Source organism: Trichoplusia ni, chromosome 3, assembly GCF_003590095.1.
Source record: "Trichoplusia ni isolate ovarian cell line Hi5 chromosome 3, tn1, whole genome shotgun sequence".
Taxonomy (NCBI): Eukaryota; Metazoa; Arthropoda; class Insecta; order Lepidoptera; family Noctuidae; genus Trichoplusia; species Trichoplusia ni.
In genome coordinates, this window is record NC_039480.1 from 19,111,945 (window position 1) to 19,131,240 (window position 19,296).

The window sequence follows — 19,296 nt, forward strand, 5'->3', positions numbered from 1 at the left end:
CATATACTAAAACTTTTGTGCTTTCGAAATGAAAAGTCGTTGTTACTGACTGTCATACGTTGATATTTGTCAGTCGTGATGACATTACAGTTGTGACGCAGTCTTACTATGTGATACTGTGTTACAGTAACATGTGTTGTGATGTCAGATAGACAGTCGCGAGGTAACATACGGGGCTCAGCTATCGGTGGAGACTGGAAGCCTAAAGATACTAATATATCTTCGGAAAATTACTTTGAAGGTTAAATTAGCTTGAAACTTTAATTATTCCTTTTTCTTTGAGATATTAATAACTTGTTTTGGAAAGATAAAAATCTTTGTAACGGCGAAACTCTGTCAAAGTCTGTTCTCAAACCAGACCATTTTAATATTAAGTGGTTCAACTTTGATTCGATTTAAGACACGTTTCTTTATTTCTATTATTTTTTTTGCTATAGAGAAATGGGTATTTGACTTAGGGCCGATTTTTCAATCAGTTAACTTCTATCTGAGGAATAAATATGGCCGTTTGACATATTTTCTATACAAAAGCTGTCAGAACGTCAAACATATTCGTCAGGTAAAAGTTATCTTGCCATTGAAAAATCGGCTATAAATAATCTAATTAATTCATCCATCAGATGGATTTCTAAAACATGCAAGAATACGTATTTTTTCTTTTAAAATAAACATGAAAATTATATCAAGTTGAAATCGCTTATGACCTCACTTATCAGTACACCTTTAACCGACAAGTGACGTCATTAGTTAGACTTTCATAGCTTTCAACATTTTTGATACATTTTAATTCGAATTTCTTTAATGATTTAATAAAATAAATAATATATACCGATTATATTTGAAAAATCTTTCTGATGAACTAATTAATTCTGTTAAATACCCAATTGTATGAAACATTGAAATACGTCAACAATATGAATTTATCGGACGGACTTTATATTCTAAAACTCATAAAAACGTGAATATTTAAAACCCAACATATATAAAAACTCTTGCTACTCAAAATTCAACTTTAACTACAAGAAATAAGTCACAATAACGTTTGTACATTGCTTTATATGGTACAACCAATACATATAGGCGCATCGCGATTTGAGTCTTATAACAATGGAGTTAGGGTTGTGTTTCGCTCATCTGTCCGCTTGGTTCTCGGGGGGCGGGCAGCGGTTCTGCTTGTGGTTCTTCGTGTCTAGGTGTAGGAGGCAGCCGACGGCGCCAAAGTAACTGTTGAAAAAGTAAATAATGTTATGTATAGTTATGGGCAAGTTTTGTCCAGCTGTGGGCATTTAATGTGGGCTAGAGCCAACAAATACTATTAAAAATATCAAATTAATTAAAAATACCAGAGTGTATCGCGACTTAGAAGCTGGGTTTATAAAATATTCCGAAATACATACGCGTATAAATTTAGTTGGCAATATTTACAATTACCTTTCTAACATTAATAGATACTTATATAAGTGTAAAAAATGTTGGTGCCAAAAAAAAACAGGTAAAAATACAACTCGACTAAAAACAAACGTAAAACAACAATAAAGATTACCAAAATAAATGTAAATCTGAAATATATCAGTCGTTTATTTATTTAATATGTGTTTGTATTAAAAGAAACACCAATATTACATTTATAAGTACAAAAAAAAATTGAGTACAGATATTACAAAATGAAATTGAAAAATTTACTCATTTACTATTAATTAATTGAACGAAAATAATGCATCTTTCCACCTATTACATAATTTTCTTGTTCAATCACTGGACCGTTGGTAAGCTTTGCTGAGTTTGATACTAGATGGCGTTGTGTGACACTTTTTTTTTTCTTTTTATTTACGGGGTTTTTTCTAAGTAGAAGATGTCACCCCGATGATATACAGATATTTTAAAAATTAACACTTCCATAATATAATAATCTAACTAGTGGCCTGCCCGCAATTTTGGCCTGATACTTTGGGCATTCCACTGTAAGACATTTAATTTAATTGGTTTGTTAGCCATCAAACCTTAGTGTGACACTTGTAGAATATTACAATAGCTGTTTTTAACTATATCTTCTAATCAATTATATATAATTCCCGTGTCACGATGTTAGTTACCGTACTCCTCCGAAACGTCTTAACCGATTTTTACCAAATTTTGTATGCTTATTCAGTAGGTCTGAGAATCGACTAACATCTATTCCTACCCCTAAGTGTTAAGGGTTGCTCACACTAAAAAAATATTTTATTTTTGGACGAAATCTTTTGTTTTTATTCTTTTATAATGTGGCATTAAAAATACATACAACTAGAAATAATTCATTAGGCAAAACAACGTTTGCTGGGTCAGCTAGTAAGGCTATACAACTCACCCCTCATGTTCCAAGAACAATGCTTTGAGCGCGCCTCGAGACCAGTACGACATCGCGTAAGACAACAACTTCATAGAGAGAGGGTTCACGCGGAGGAAGTTACCGCAGAATACCACCTGCAAAACAATATGTAGGTTTAATTCATCTTTTAAATAAAACTTAAATAATTGAAATGAAACTACTTTTACGGATTTTATCGCGGTTTAATTTTAGATTTTAGTTGCCGACGTTTCGGAACCTTTGCAGGTATCATGGTCACGGGCAGACTGAGAAAATTAAACCGCGATAAAATCCGTAAAAGTAGTTTCATTTCAATGTCTAACATTTGCGTAAACCTAAGAAACCACTAAGGTTTACTGTGTTTAATAAAGCACAGTAAAGAATTGTCACGTGACAGTAATTCGGTATGTAAGGATTTCATATTCAATGGCCCAGGGGCCAAGGGGTAAAAACAGAAACCTGCTCCGTGTCCTGGTCTGTGTCCGGACTGTATCTCATGAACCGTGATAGCTGAAAATTGAAATCCTAATTTCCATAGATGATTTTAGTCTAAAACTATATTTGGCTAATGCTATTATTACTCCATTCAACCTTAAGCTGTACTCAGAAACCAAGCCTCACTCTCTCGACTTGCTCGTAGCTGGCGCATAATGGCGCCCAACATGGGGCATACTATACTACCATCTCCCAAACTCCATACAACATTAATCTCCACTCAAACGGAAGCAGCTTTCACCCTCTCGACAGCTCATTACTATCATTACAGACACCTTCTCGATCTGCTCGTTGATAACACAAAGCCAATTAAACCAATGTCATCAATAATGGCGCCCAACATGGGACCCACTATACTACGACCTCTCAACACTAAGCCCTACTCAATGGCAAGGCCTGCTCACCCTCTCGATGTGCTCGTTGCTGGCGCAGAGCCTGGCGATGGAGCCGATGTTGTTGGTGATGGTGACGAGCGTGGCGCGCGCCAGGTCCGCGCGGGACACGCGCGCGCGACGCTCCGCAGAACACATCTGACCGAAACTGGTGGATGCACAGGGGTAGGTTAGGATATAGTTTCAAAATGGTAGTTAGCTATGTCTAGGAAACGATTGGTAAGGTTTTTTTATGAGAAATAGTGTAATTAATTATTATTATTATGAATAATTAATACATTTAATAGATCTGAGAGTCAGTAACCATCTATTTTTAAAGATAAGGGCTGTCCAGCATAAAATTTTTCATTCGTATATACACTAGAAACTACGTTTGCCGCGTCTGAAGCTATATGAATCGTTAAAAAAAATCATTTTTGTGTATGTCGATGAAACTCCCCGTGAAAATCCGTTTATCAATGTCTTTTATCACCACTATCCCAAAACCCACCCACCTGCTAGCCACCAGGTCCCCGGGCAACCCGAACCTGGCGTAGTCCCCTCCGTAGATGTCCCTCACTAGTTTATCGACAGTAGTGTTGTCACCAGACGCTGCTAATGCTATCGCTTCTTCAAAACTACTGCATCCTGTCAGCAAGCAGCACAGCCCTAGGAAGGTACCGCCGCCTAGACTGTGGGAGAAAGAGAAAGAGAAAGATATTGTTAAGAAAATAGTCAAAAATCAAAACGGCTTGTTGAAAAAAAATGAGGGGGATACAACGATTTATATGTCGCTTGACATCACTTACCAGTACGTTTCCTTACTAGTGATGTTTTAAGCTCCAACTACCAAAATTTAAAGCTTTCTATCATTCTTACTTTTTAGTGATGTAATACATGAAAAATAAGTATTAAATAAGTATTTTTTTATCGTTTTTTTTAAACGACTCCCTCAGTAAGGTATTTAATCCTTGTATCGCGGGGGCTTACACAAACATACAAGTCACGTGCACAAAGACACCCAGACTAGGGACAAAGGTCCATGAGGATTCCCCCGCCGCCGCCGCACCAAAAAGAAGGCATGCATACGAGATACGATGTTATTTTTGTTTTGATTTGTATACGTATGTTATGCTGTTGGTTCACTAAATGAATAATGAATGATGATGACACACAACCCAATAGAACCCTCCCCCATCCTGACCTGGTCCCGCTGACCCTGTAGTAGTCGTTGGGCGCGTTGACGACGAGCACGGACACGCCGCTGCCGACGTTGACGAGCAGGAACGGGTACGGGGACGAGAAGTCGAACGGCTTGCGCACGTACACGCTCAGGGCGGCTTCGGAGTACGGCGGCTAGAGGGAGGAGAGGAAAGGTTGATTAATAATGTCCGTATGGATTGAGGAGCCACTTTCGATTTAAAAAGGAAGCTCGCCCCCTTATTTAGTAGGGAAATCAATAATTTTGTAGACCGAATTCTGAAATTTGTAGTATAATATGTCTAAAGTTATGTAACTGTGAATGTGGCTCCTCAATCCAAACATCTGAATTGAGGAGCCACCTGAAACACGGAAAGTATTCCATGTATATTTTTGAAAATTTTGTATCATTTAGTAGCAATTGTGTATAGTGTCTACTAAAAATTTGAGCCCAGTACTGTTTATATTCAAGAATATACAATACTTTTAATGTGGCTCCTCGATCTATACACAAGAGCATGAATTGCCATGAAAGTTATTGGTCAATTTATATTCCACTCTAAAGACATTTAGTAGTAAGTGTGTTCGAATTTGTAGTATATGGACAAAGTAGTAGACTGAGCGAATTTAATAAATAAATGCATTTCATTTGGCTCCTCAATCGTGACGTCTGCATAATAAATAATTGACTGTACCTACCTGAGATCAAAACGGAATAAAATACCAGAGACACTAACATTTAGTATAAACGGTCTACTAAATACATATGCACAGATCAACATTGTATATGTTCGGTATCTGAAAAACAAATCACTTCTAAATATTCCTTACGAATTCGCAATTTAGGGTGACCATGTTATATGAATTAAACTAGGATGATTCATTTTTGAAATTTAATTTTTCGACAATATTCGGTACAAAGATTCTTCATAGGTTTAGGATATTTAGTATCTAGTCAATTTCGACATAAGTTAAAGAATGAATTAATATTGGTTGGTCGGTGCTTTTATGAATTCTACAGTGAGAATCATAGTCATCATAACAAAACATCTCATCATTCGCTGGGTAGTGACATTTATAGTGACCCATTCCAGCTTCGCTAATCGCAGGGATAAATTCTATAACGCCTATTAAAGTATATAAGCTACTTGAAATCATTATAGTTTCTGGTACCTCGTTTACTCTAAACCTCGTAGAAACATTTAGTTCAAATGACACTGTTTTTGATACAGTATATTTACACGGTTACAAGATGTGCAAACGTTATTTTCTTCTACAATACAAATTGCATCTTCTAAACTTTGGATTCCAAAAACATACCGAATATTGTCGAAAAATTTAATTTCAAAAATGAATCATCCTAGTTTAATTCATATAGCATGGTCACCCTAAATAGCGAATTCGTAAGGAATATTTAGAAGTGATTTGTTTTTCAGATACCGAACATATACAATGTTGATCTGTGCATATGTATTTAGTAGACCGTTTATACTAAATGTTAGTGTCTCTGGTATTTTATTCCGTTTTGATCTCAGGTAGGTACAGTCAATTATTTATTATGCAAACGTCACGATTGAGGAGCCAAATGAAATGCATTTATTTATTAAATTCGCTCAGTCTACTACTTTGTCCATATACTACAAATTCGAACACACTTACTACTAAATGTCTTTAGAGTGGAATATAAATTGACCAATAACTTTCATGGCAATTCATGCTCTTGTGTATAGATCGAGGAGCCACATTAAAAGTATTGTATATTCTTGAATATAAACAGTACTGGGCTCAAATTTTTAGTAGACACTATACACAATTGCTACTAAATGATACAAAATTTTCAAAAATATACATGGAATACTTTCCGTGTTTCAGGTGGCTCCTCAATTCAGATGTTTGGATTGAGGAGCCACATTCACAGTTACATAACTTTAGACATATTATACTACAAATTTCAGAATTCGGTCTACAAAATTATTTACTTTCCTACTAAATAAGGGGGCGAGCTTCCTTTTTAAATCGAAAGTGGCTCCTCAATCCATACGGACATGATTAATAGATGAAAAAATATCTAAAAAGTAAAAAAAAAATCCTATATTTTAATATATTTTTGTTTGTTTAGCCATTACTGTCTAACTGCAAGGTAAAGGCTTCCCTTAGATTCTTCCACTTTGTGTGGTCTATTGCTTTTTTTCCAATCCATCTTTCAAAAATTGAGTTACAAAAATCCAACCGGAACGACAAACAAACAAGAAAGTGAGTGTATAAAAACGTGGGAATAAAAAATCTTAGCAACCCACGTATTTTAATGATTTCAAATGGGTTGTTATAAATTGTATTGTCATCGGGTTTGAAGCTACACTGAAAATATCAGCCAGCTAGCTTATCGGGAAGTGCCTCAAAATTGAGTTGCAGAAATCGAAGGACAAAAATACAAACAAAAAAGAAAGTAAGTTTATAAAAACGTGGGAAAAATTAAAAGCCCAACAAATCAAAACAACATTTATGAATTATTGAATTAAATATAAAATCGGTCCAGCCGTTTTTATTGTTGTAAATTGCATTGTAATCGGGTCTAAAGCAACTATGAAAATAGAGTCTATTTAAATAAAAAAAATGTTAAACCAAATCAAAATTTAGTTGTCCCAGCAAACGTTGTTTTGGTGTACAAACGAGTTTTGTTGAGATTTTTATTCCATTTCAAAATACGGGGCATTAAATACATTGTCAGGACTCGAACCTGAGACTGCTTGTGTAACACAGCTTAGCCATTGTTGTATGTAACAAGTATCACACAAATATTACAAGGTAAAGTTTTAATGTATATTTGTTGCCACTTAAGCTGAAACAACCAGTCCATTTTGATAAAATTTAGCGTAAAGGTAGTTAACGATATATAAGATATTGAAATGAAACTACTTTTACGGATTTTATCGCGGTTTAATTTTAGATTTTAGTTCCCAACGTTTCGAAACCATTAACCCTAACCATTAGCCAGTCCTTACCATCCGTCAATTGTCACATACCTCTACAAGATGCAGGAGTATACAAACTAGATTGTGACTGCGGCCTCTCTTACATCGGTCAAACCAAACGAAGCATAGGGACCCGCGTTAAAGAACACATAGCTGACGTCAAACACCGCCGCTCAACGAAGTCTGCAGTCGCCGAACAAGCTGAAGGTTCCAGCCATTATATTAGATTTGACCAACCACAGATCCTTGCTAAAGAATCCAAATTCCTACCTAGGATGTTTCGCGAGGCTATTGAGATTAAAAAACACCCTAATTTCAATAGAGAAGATGGCTGGAAGATATCACCTACTTGGGATCCTATAATAAATAAACTTAAGGCCAAACCCAAAAGCAGCGCTGCAAGACATCAAGACACAGTGAGCTCATACTGCGTAAGTCGGACCACAAATAATTAATTAAAATATGAAGGTAGAACGAGCAACATCTTCCGTCAAGACGAACGCCATCTCAGTCTGCCCGTGACCATGATACCTGCAAAGGTTTCGAAACGTCAGGAACTAAAATCTAAAATTAAACCGCGATAAAATCCGTAAAAGTAGTTTCATTTCAATGTCTAACATTCGCGTAAACCTAAGAAACCACGATATATAAGATATTTTTTCTTAATTTAATAAAGAATCCCACATTAAATTAGTCAGATGAATACTGGATTTAAAAAAAATTAAAAGTAAAAAGATGTTTCGTGCCTCAAATTAAAAATATAATACTTAGATTTGACTTTTCTGAATAATTAAAATTGTATAGGAGAGGCGGCTTGTGACGTAACGATATCGTAAAATTTATACACAATCGTGACACAAATACAGTGGCTGGAATTACTTCCTGCCACTGTATTTGATCAATTTGTGTTTCCGAGACAAATTACAAATAAGTATCCTATATTATTGAAAAAAAAACCCCATTAGTATTTAATCACATTCACAAAGACACTCACGTGTCTGATGACTCACTCCAAGCCATATTTTATCAAAACTGGTCCAACTATTTAAGAGTTACGAGATCACAAACATACATACACATTTTGACTTCGCCTCTATGATATAAGTGTGATATTATGATATAGATGAAACAACGACCATACAACCCTTAAACACCTCACATCAGTTGAACAATGTCAACAAATCAGACTTTTTAATCTTATTAATTAACAATTTTTAATTGGTTTCGACCAGTACCATCATCATCCTAGCCTATTACCAACTATGTTGGGGTCGGCTTCCAGTCTAACCGGATTCAGCTAAGTACCAGTGTTTTACAAGAAGCGACTGCCTATCTGACCTCCTCAACCCAGTTACCTGGGCAACACGATACCCCTTGTTTAGACTGGTTGTCAGACTTTCAAGCTTCTGACTACCTGTAACGACTGTCAAAGATGTAGGAATAACAGCCGGGACCCACAATTTATATATTAACTAGCTTTTCGCCCGCGGCTTCGCCCGCGCCGAGGTCGGTTATATCGCGTTTCTAAGAGAACTCTTCAAAAGTCCGGGATAAAAACTATCCTATGTTCTTCCTCAGTAATAAGTAAGTAATCAATTCAGTGGTTTAGACGTGAAAGCGTAACAGACAGACAGAGTTACTTTCGCATTTATAATATTAGTAGGTTTTCCACAAACTTTGAAGATGAATAATTTTTACTTGAATTAAAGTGATTTAAAATAGCATTAAGGTTACAAACTTACAAACAAACATAAAGGTGTAGCTAATAAATGCGCTATAAAAAGGGGCGTGACGTTATATATGAGTTGATGTCACCATATCGCATCGTGGTCCAGTTACCTATTAGCCGGGCTTTTATTAAACAAGTTTTGACGACCTCCGTGGTCGAGTGGCGTACGCACCGGTTTCAAGGTGTCGCTAGCTCTGAGGTCCCGGGTTCGTTCCCCGGTCGGGTCAATGTAAATATTCAAATTTCTACATTGTCTCGGGTCTGAGTGTTTGTGGTACCTTCGTTGTATCTGAATTCCATAACACGAGTGCTTTCGCAACTTACTTTGGGTTCAGAGCAATGTATGTGATGTTGTCCGCATTTATTTATTTATTTAAGTTTTCCTGAGGTGTGTATGTGTTGTATGGCCGTCGTAAACTAACATACCGAGTCACACACATGTGTATGGACGGGCTGCTCGTCGGGCGTGGCCCAGTAGTAGCACTCCTGCGCGTTCATACTGTCCACGTACAGCACGCCCGCTATTAACGCATCCAATTCGTCCATTTTCGATAGACGCATGTTTACTTCCTGTAATTAAAAGGATTCTGGTGTTAATTGGGTATAAAAATAAAAAATCTAATTAGTCAGTTAAATAATTATAAAGTATTAGATAGGTATTTTTTCGTTGAACAGAAAAACTTGACAAAGATTAACTGCGTTAAAGTTAGGAGACATAACGAGACTTGTGACATAACGTGCAACTAGAGTCACTAATGTGACGTTTTAAAAATGCCAAGAAAACGGCCTATTTGAAATAAAAACTTTTGATTTTAATTTTCAACGATATGGTTTCATTCACTGTAATTTGATCAATTCATGTTTGCGGTAGAAATTAAAATAAACGTATCCATTATTATATAATCAACTACAAGACGGACACTGGAAAATAAATTGTCATCATCCCTATTGACTGAAAGTAATTAAAGTGTTGATGAATAAAGTGATTGTTTTTTCTTGGCCTCACAATTGCATATTGGTTTTGAGTCCAAGACACTTAAAATTCTGTAAAAATAGGCTAAAAAAAAATACACTAGCTTCACAGATGTATGAGACAATTTCAACTGTTTTTCACGGTTCAAAAGTAAGAAATATATATGTATTTATTAAATCTATACTAATATATGAAGCTGAAGAGTTTGTTTGTTTGTTTGTTTAAACGCGCTAATCTCAGGAACGGAACGGTTCGAATTGAAAAAACCTTTTTGTGTTGAATAGGCCTTTTTTCAAGGAAGACTATAGGCTATATCACGCTGCGACTAATAGGAGCAAAGATACAATGGAAAATGTGGAAAAAAAACGGGGAAAATTCTAACCACGTCGACAAAGTCGCAGGCAACAGCTAGTTACCTTTAAGAGGTAATACGATATTTTTAAGCAATCGAAAACTTTCGTTCGGCATCTTCCCTACGGTTGTCAATTATTGCCTGTATTTGCATATCATCATAGAGCGCATCACCTATAGTGTGCTTTCAAATGATTGAGCTGTTACCTTAATAAAATCCTCCTCAAATTTGTAGGCCCCGCCGCCGGTAGCGTATATGGTGTTGACGAGGTCGGCCATGCCCTTGGAGCGCGCCAGCTGCAGGAACGCGCCCACCTCCGAGGTCGGGAACCGGATGAAGTGCAGCGTCCCGCGACGACCGCGGATCTCGACGTTGTCCATCTGATGAGGGACAGGTGTTGGACGTTACAAGACTTACATCATCATCATAATCAACTTTCCTTGGTTTTTAGAAAACTTACATCATGATAATAACTTTCCCCCAACTATGTTGAGGTCGGCTTCTAGTCTAACCGGATGCAGCCGAGTTTTTTTTCTATGTAAATGTTTCCCGCAGTAAGAAATTTAATCCGTGTATCAAATATACAAGTCACATGCACAAAGACAACCAGACTCAGAACAAGTATTCGTGGATCACACAAATGCTTGTCCTACGCGGGGATCGAACCCGCAACATGAAGCGCTCAGTAGGTTTGGCTTGGCGACCTTAACCACTCTGCTATCCGTGCAGTCAAGTATACCATCATCCATCATCCTAGCCTATTCCCAACTATGTTGGAGTCGGCTCCCAGTCTATTCGGATACAGCTAAGTACCAGTGATTTACAAGGAGCGACTGCCTATCTGACCTCCTCAACCCAGTTACAGGCAACACGACACCCCTTAGTTAGACTGGTTGTCAGACTTTCAATTCAAGCTATCTGTAACGACTGCTAACGTATAGCTTAACCTCGAAATATACAACTCACTCGCCGCGTCAGCACTCCGGTTAGGTCTAAAACTAGTCATGCGATCCCGATACATACGCGTGAGTAAACCGTTGCATGATTTAATAATGAATCATTCTCACGATAGTTACTCCTTACCTGTAAGTGCACATCTCGTCTTCCAGTCTTCCCATACGCCGAGTTTCTGGTGAGATACCGTCTGATGTTCTTGAGGACTTCCGTTTCCTTGTCGATCTCGCGGCGGTTGGTCTCGCGCGGCTCGAAGTACACCAGCTTGGTGAGGGTGCCGCCGATGTCCATGCCGAACCAGGGCATAGCTGGGAGGTGGGAGGTGAAATGAATTAATGTTATACAACGCCCTCTAAGTTTTAAAGTAAGGAAAGCGTGTTTTATGAGGATAAGATAATTGATAGACATATTAGAGAAATTACATTCAAACACAGAATAATTGGAAGCGCTCATCACACAAACACTTATTCTGGGTGGGATTCGAACCGCCGATCAGGGGAAGTAACCACTGTCAGCTTATAAATCTAAATTGTGGTTTTGACTAAGAGGACACAAACAGACAGACAGAAAGACATACAAACAGAAATGCAAACAGAAAGAGAGATAGGCAAAGTCACCAACATACAGACAAATAGACAGATAGGCAGACAAAAAGACACACGCATAAACAGACAGACAGACAGACCGGCGGAGAGACAGACAGATAGACCAGACACACTGCGAGACAGACAAACGCACCGACATACAGAAAGCCAGTGAAATATACAGACAGAGAGATAGGCAGACATAAACACATAAACACAGAAACACAAATAGACAGAAAAAGAGTCAGTCAAATACCCGACGTACAAACAGTTGGACAGATAGGTAAATTAAAATACATACGCATAAACAAACACACAGACAGAAAGAGAGACAGATGTTAGACAAACAGACAGACGGACGGACACACAGACAGACAGATAAACAGATAGACGGAAAAACAGACAGATGGACAAACACGCAAAAACACAGACAAAAGAGATACGAACAAAGACATCGACATATAGACAGTCAAACAGTCAGACACTCACGTGGCGCGTCGGTATCGGGCGGCGTGGGCGGCGTGGCGTCCACCATGTCGACGCAGTTCTTTTTACTCATCGCGGCCAAAGTGTAGGGGGTGCGGCGACTGCGTTTGTATAGTTTAGTCCTGAAAGTATACATATTTAATATTATATATACACCGTAATTTTTTTGTCGTCTTACAAAAGCAGCCCAGTTCATGTATCCAATGACTAGAACACGTCATGATAAAAAAGTAGGTATTTATGAGATTTGAAAACAAATTAAATGCAATATTTATTTAATATTATGATGCAATTCGTAGTTTTTTTAGAAACACGGTGAAGGGCGCGGGCGGCGGCAATTTTATCATTTTAAGAGTATATTTCAGATTTATTAATTTATTCCGCATTTATTTATTTATTTATTTATTATTTCTCTTGTTTAATTTTCTGCGTATTTATTATCTTAGTTGATGATAAAAAAAAAATCGCGCCTAGGGGTATTTTACGTCGGAAACATGAACTGCTTTTGTAAGACGACTAAAAAATCACCGTGTATAAATGCGGACAACGTCACATACATTGTTCTGAACCCAAAGTTAGTTGCTAAAGCACTTGTGTTAAGGAATTCAGATACAACGAAGGTACCACAAACAAAAAGTCCCGAGACAATGTAGAAATGTGAATTTTTACATTGACCCGACCGGGTATCGAACCCGGGGCTTCAGAGCTAGCGACACCTTGAAACCGGTGCGTACGCCACTCGTCCACGGAGGTATTATGGTTAGACACGGAAATTAATAAAGAAATCGACTCGGAAACTAACATTTTTGAACCGACTTCAAAAATGAGGCTTTTAAATCGTCAGGTTTTTTTTATGTTTACTCAGAACTTCGGACCGGATGAACGTTTTCAAGTTTGGCTCAGCAGTATTTATTTCAATACGGTTGTATGTATGTATTTATTTTAATTAGCCTTCAATTGTAATGGTACCTAATACAAAATATTGAATCTCTATTTTGAAGTATTTTGATAGTAGGTAACTATCGTGAGAATGATTAATTATTAAATGATGTAACGATTTACTCACGCATATTTAAGGACCCGGAGTCCTTAAATATGCTTGAGTATGGGTCCGAAACTAGTCGGGCTACCCCGATAAATACGCGTGAGTAAACCGTTACATCATTTAATAATATTGAATCTCCCCATTTTTTCTTTATTCTGTTAATTTCTGAGCCTGTACCACAGCCTTTACTGACGAAATCGTCCAATAATTTGGGCTATGGGCGTAATTGGGGGTAATTTATCACTATCTAAACTACTTAATATTATAAACGCAAGTTTATTATTATAAATCTTCAACTACAAAACGACTTTACCAATATTCAAGAAATTTAGTATAGAAATTTAGTTAGCTGATACCTTTAAATAATAGAGACCCTATAGTTTTGCCCAACAGTGGGATGTGATACTTACTTAACTAAGGAGCGTGGTAGCGTGGGGAGCGGCGTGGCGCGGCGCTGGCGGCCGCACGCCGCAAGACAGCCCTCACAACGGTGCAGGCGCATCTGGAATAACAAAACCATATGTACATTGAAATGAAACTACTTTTACGGATTTTATCGCGGTTTAATTTTAGATTTTAGTTCCCGACGTTTCGAAACCTTTGCAGGTATCATGGTCACGGGCAGACTGAGATGGCGTTCGTCTTGTCTTCATTTCAATGTCTATCATTCGCGTAAACCTAAGAAACCATATGTACATATCATATACAGCGTGGTGCTACATTGGTGACATTAATTTCACATACAATCAGTTCGATATTACATTCAATAAATTAATTTAAATAGCGCCACGTTGTATAAACATACTAGCTGTTGCCCGCGACTTCGTCCGCGTGGTTAGAAGATATAAGTTATGAATTTTTGAACGGAAACCCTCGAAGATAAATAATTTTCCCGGCTTTTTTCACATTTTCCATTGTATCTTCTCTCCTATTAGTCGCAGCGTGATGGTTTATAGCCTAAAACCTTTCTCGATGAATGGTCTATTCAACGCAAAGATTTTTTCAATTTGAACCAGTAGTTCCCGAGATTAGCGCGTTCGTAATGTGACATCATGCATACCGTTTTAATCAGCTGATGGAAATCCATTCTATTTTGGAAAGAACCGTTATCTTCTTTCTAATTATTTTGATTGAATCCTATTAAATACGATTATCTACGCATTTGCTAGCCTTATGTCTTGGTATGTTTGTAACTACGATTTATTATTTTCACGTTTGTCAGTTTTAATCGGTTGCAATTGTTAATTTTTGAGTACTAACTGTTACGCGTGACTTTGCGTGCGTGTTTAATATAATATAATATTCTACAACTATCACACAACGCCATCTAGTCTCAAACTAAGCAGTGCTTGTATTATGAGTACTAGACAACTGATAAACATACTTAATAATCTTCAACTTACTAATCTTCTAACCACGCGGACGAAGTCGCAGGCAACAGCTAGTAATATAATATACCACAACTTTCACACAACGCCATCTAGTCTCAAAGCTGTAATTATGAGTACTAGACAGATAGCGGTTAAGCTATAACCGCATAAGTGAATCGATCACAAGTTAAGGTGCGCTTGACGCGGTTGGTCCCTGGATGGGTGACCATTCTTGTCATAACGAGTTCCTCCGTGTTTCGGAGGGCACGTTAAATTGTGTGTCCCGGCTGATTTTCCTACATCTTTGACAGTCGTTACAGAAGCTTGAAAGTCTGACATCCAGTCTAACTAAGGGGTATCGTGTTGTCCAGGTAACCGGGTTGAGGAGGTCAGATAGGCAGTCGCTCCTTGCAAAACACTGGTACTTACCTGAATCCGGTTAGACTGGAAGCCGACCCCAACATAGTTGGGAAAAGGCTAAGCCGATGATGAGACAGATTTTTTTAGTCTAATATCCTATCGTGTATTCGCTGTGGAGTTTGTTCTTCATAGTCAGAGTCACTTTGAAAATTTAGTTTTGTTAATCTATATCTAAACTAATATTATAAAGAGATAAAGTTTTGTGACTCGGTTACGTTGTAAGGATTTCGGAAATACCTTTACTAATAGAAAGCCACGTTATTTGTGAGTGACAACGCCTATTTTCAGATAACCAAAAAACATTGGATACGTTTTCTTTATTTTGTAAATAAAAAATGAAGCATTAAAAATTGTATGACGTCACTTACCAGTACGCTGTTTACTAGCAAGTGATGTTAATAGCCCCCGCTACGAAACTATAGTGCTTTTATGTACCTTATTTTTAATGATGTGATAAAATAAAAAAATACGTATTAAATAGTTATTGAGAATCTGTCTGACGAACTAAACAGATTTATATCAAAAGATTTAGTCAAATACTCTATTGTTTAAGTTTTTTACAACAAATTATTATACACTTTTTATTCATATTATTTCTGTAATGACAGACTTACGTCAAATAATAAAACATATAATAATATACTCACTTATTACTTAATTAATTATCACACACAAAAGGAACTTAAGTTTTAAATTAAAATTAAAAACTTTATGACAATTAGTTTTTTTCTTGACGAATTACGGACGAAGAATAAAGTATGGCGTAGGACTTATAACAATATATATTATTATTTACAATCTTTGCTATCATATAAATATTATAGAATTATAGTGATAAGATTAAATTCAAGTCGTTTATATTATTTGACATTGTTAAGATTAAATATGGCGAATATCCCCTGCAAAGTTATGTCATTTTCTCTGTATGAGAGGCCTGCAGAGGGACGGTTACAGGCTGGTGTTATTAACAGCTTCGGTAATGGCGCCCCACCGTGGGGCAGCTCACAAGCGTGGTGATCAATGCTCGTTCTCTGTATGAGAGGCCTGCAGTGGGACAGTTACAGGCTGGTGTTATTAACAGCTTCGGTAATGGCGCCCCACCGTGGGGCAGCTCACAAGCGTGCTGATCAATGCTCGTTCTCTGTACGAGAGGATTCCAGTGAATTTTTACAACACAAAAAATCTTCGCAACTGAACAACTGCCTCACACTTGGTAACTAATTATTATTCAGCGTACATTTAATTAGAATAAATTCAATTGTATTTATGTATGCATGGAGCCAGAGGTCAGACAATGGTCTGGATTTAACAGCTGATGTTGAAGATACAAATTCATTTGCTTCTAGAAAATTCCAAACGAAAATAAATAAGACTACCGCTGCAAAGAATTTAATCTTAATATCGCGGGGAGTTTCACTACCATCAAGTCACATGCACAACGACACCCAGACTCAGGACAAGCATTCGTGGATCACACAAACGCTTGTCCTACGGGGATCGAACTTACACGTCGCGCAGTGGGTTTGGCGTCCTCAACCACTCGGCTATCCGTGTAGTCAAATTTTCGCCTATTTTTGTTTTATATAGAACAATAATCTTTAAAGAGGCTCTTTTTATGATTTGTTCATCAAGAACCCCAGCTTGGGTATAGATCTCCTCCAAAGATACCCATGCGTCTCGGTCTTTATGCTACGTCAGTCCAGTTTGGGTCAATATCGAAATCAGTTCAGCCGTTTACGGGGTAAAGGTAACAAACATACACTCGTACAAAAACTCAAACTTTCGCATTTATAATATTATGGCTACTTTTTTGCATCTTGCCATACTGTATCCCTTTCCGGGCAAAGGCTTCCCTCAAATCCTAGACTTAGACTTATACCTAGATTCTGATAGACTAGTAATCTATACTAATATATAAAGCTGAAGAGTTTGTTTGTTTGAAGGCGCTTATCTCAGGAACTACTGTTCCAAATTGAAAAATTATTTTTGTGTTGAATAGACCATTCATCGAGGAAGGCTTTAGGCTATAAACCATCACGCTGCGACTAATAGGAGCGAAGATACAATGGAAAATGTGAAAAAAAGCAGGTATAAATCATAACTTATATCTTCTACCCACGGGGACGAAGTCGCGGGCAACAGCTAGTATAATAAAAAATGTCTAGACTTTAAAAGAGACTGTGACCCCTGAGTTTCTTTCGACATTTCATCTCAGGGTAGTCAGATAGGAAATGTCGCCTCCAGCGTTCTCAAAAAGACATGTAAAAGTGATGATATATCCTACTTACAGAATAAATTATGTCATTTCATAAAATAAATTTAATTATTAAATGATGTAACGGTTTACTCACGCGTATTTATCGAGGGTGCCCGACTACTTTCGACTCGCGATCCCGCCGCGTCTGCTCATGATTAGGAACTCCGGTTGGGTCCGAAACTAGTCGGGCTACCCCGATAAATACGCGTGAGTAAACCGTTACATAATTTAATAATGAATCAGTCTCACGACAGTTACTATAAAAATAAGTCTAATTCTTCAAAGTTTGATAACATCAATATTTCCTTTCTAGAAAAACAGATAAAGCCTAATTATTTTTTTATAGATAAGTTATATAAGATCTATAATTGATAACTAGATTTAATAATTAGACAACAATCGTTATGCAAAATTTAAAGTATAATATCACCATTATTATAGTAACTCTTTTCTTTAGGGGATTGGAAGCTCGTGGCTAAAGCATAAGTGAATCGATCATAGGTTCAGCTAAGCTTGACGCAGTTGGTCCGTAGATGGGTGACCATCTTTGTCACGAGTTCCTCTGTGTTTCGAAAGGCATTTTAAATCGTTGGTCCCGGCTGTTATTTCATACATTTTTGACAGTCGTTACAGGCAGTCAGAAGCTTGAAAGTCTGACAACCAGTCTAACCAAAGGGTTCCGTGTTGCCCAGGTAACTGGGTTGAGGATTCGCTGATTAAAGCACTGGTACATAGCTGAATCTGGTTACATTAACAACAAGCAGGGAAAGGATCCCTTAATGTTTCTGTGGTCCTCAATATTTCACGCAAAAATCGTTAAATATACCTAGTGTTGATGTACTATGACCATCAATATACAATGTGACCTTGTAATAAATGATACCTAATACATAATGGATTGATAAGTAAAATTTTGAAGGTTATTTACATGAATATTAAAAACTTGAATTACATCAAGCAAAGTTGGACTTTGAAATTCATAGAAATATACAGTACTAGAGGAGCTCGTGGCTGTGCTATAACCGCATAAGTGATTCGATCACAGGTTAAGCTATGCTTGTCGCGGTTGGTTCGTAGATGGGTGACCATCTTTGTCATAGCGAGTTCCTCCGTGTTTCGTAAGGAACGATAAATTGTGGGTCCCGGCTGTTATTCCTACATCTTTGACAGTCGTTACAGTCATGTAGTCAGAAGCTTGAAAAGTCTGACAGTCAGTCTAACCAAGGGGTGTCGTGTTGGCCAGGTAACCGGGTTGAGGAGGTCAGATAGACAGTCGCTCCTTGTAAAACACTGGTACTTAGCTGAATCCGGTTAGACTGGAAGCCGACACCAACATAGTTGGGGAAAGGCTAGGCCGATGATGAGAAATATACAGTACTAGCTTTTCGCCCGCGTCGAGGTCGGTTATATCGCGTTTCCAAGAGAACTCTTCAAAAGTCCGGGATAAAAACTATCCTATGTTCTTTCTCAAGGTCAACTCTATCTCTGTACCAAATTTCATTAAAATCAGTTCAGCGGTTTAGACGTAAAAGCGTAACAGACAAACAGAGTTACTTTCGCATCTATAATATTAGTTGGGATAGTGATATATACCAAGTACCAAGTACCAATTTATCAAGTATTAATAGTATACACACTTATACTTGTACTAGCTATTGCCCGCCCGCTACAAAATCGAAAATGATCCCACAGGAACATAAAATCGAGATAAAAACTATCCTATGTGTCAATCCTGGTTATA

At 37.4% G+C, this 19,296-nt stretch overlaps 1 protein-coding gene across 5 annotated transcripts in view; it reads right to left on the minus strand.

Moving 5' to 3' along the window:
• Positions 1-1,036: 1,036 nt before the first annotated feature.
• LOC113492265 (pantothenate kinase 3-like) overlaps positions 1,037-19,296 on the minus strand; it is a 41,859-nt gene continuing 23,599 nt past the window's right edge. For 3 of the 5 annotated variants that reach the window (XM_026869702.1, XM_026869699.1, XM_026869701.1), the window contains 10 exons: positions 13,919-14,010; positions 12,467-12,585; positions 11,523-11,701; positions 10,646-10,819; positions 9,541-9,684; positions 4,418-4,569; positions 3,729-3,905; positions 3,247-3,382; positions 2,348-2,463; positions 1,037-1,224 (listed from right to left, as the gene is read on the minus strand). In XM_026869702.1, the coding sequence (XP_026725503.1) occupies positions 1,131-1,224; positions 2,348-2,463; positions 3,247-3,382; positions 3,729-3,905; positions 4,418-4,569; positions 9,541-9,684; positions 10,646-10,819; positions 11,523-11,701; positions 12,467-12,585; positions 13,919-14,010 (1,383 nt within the window). In that variant the 3' untranslated portion in view covers positions 1,037-1,130. Of the gene's footprint in view, positions 1,225-2,347; positions 2,464-3,246; positions 3,383-3,728; positions 3,906-4,417; positions 4,570-9,540; positions 9,685-10,645; positions 10,820-11,522; positions 11,702-12,466; positions 12,586-13,918; positions 14,011-15,945; positions 15,964-19,296 lie in introns of those variants that run through there. The other 2 variants (XM_026869703.1, XM_026869700.1) reach the window with 2 other exon arrangements.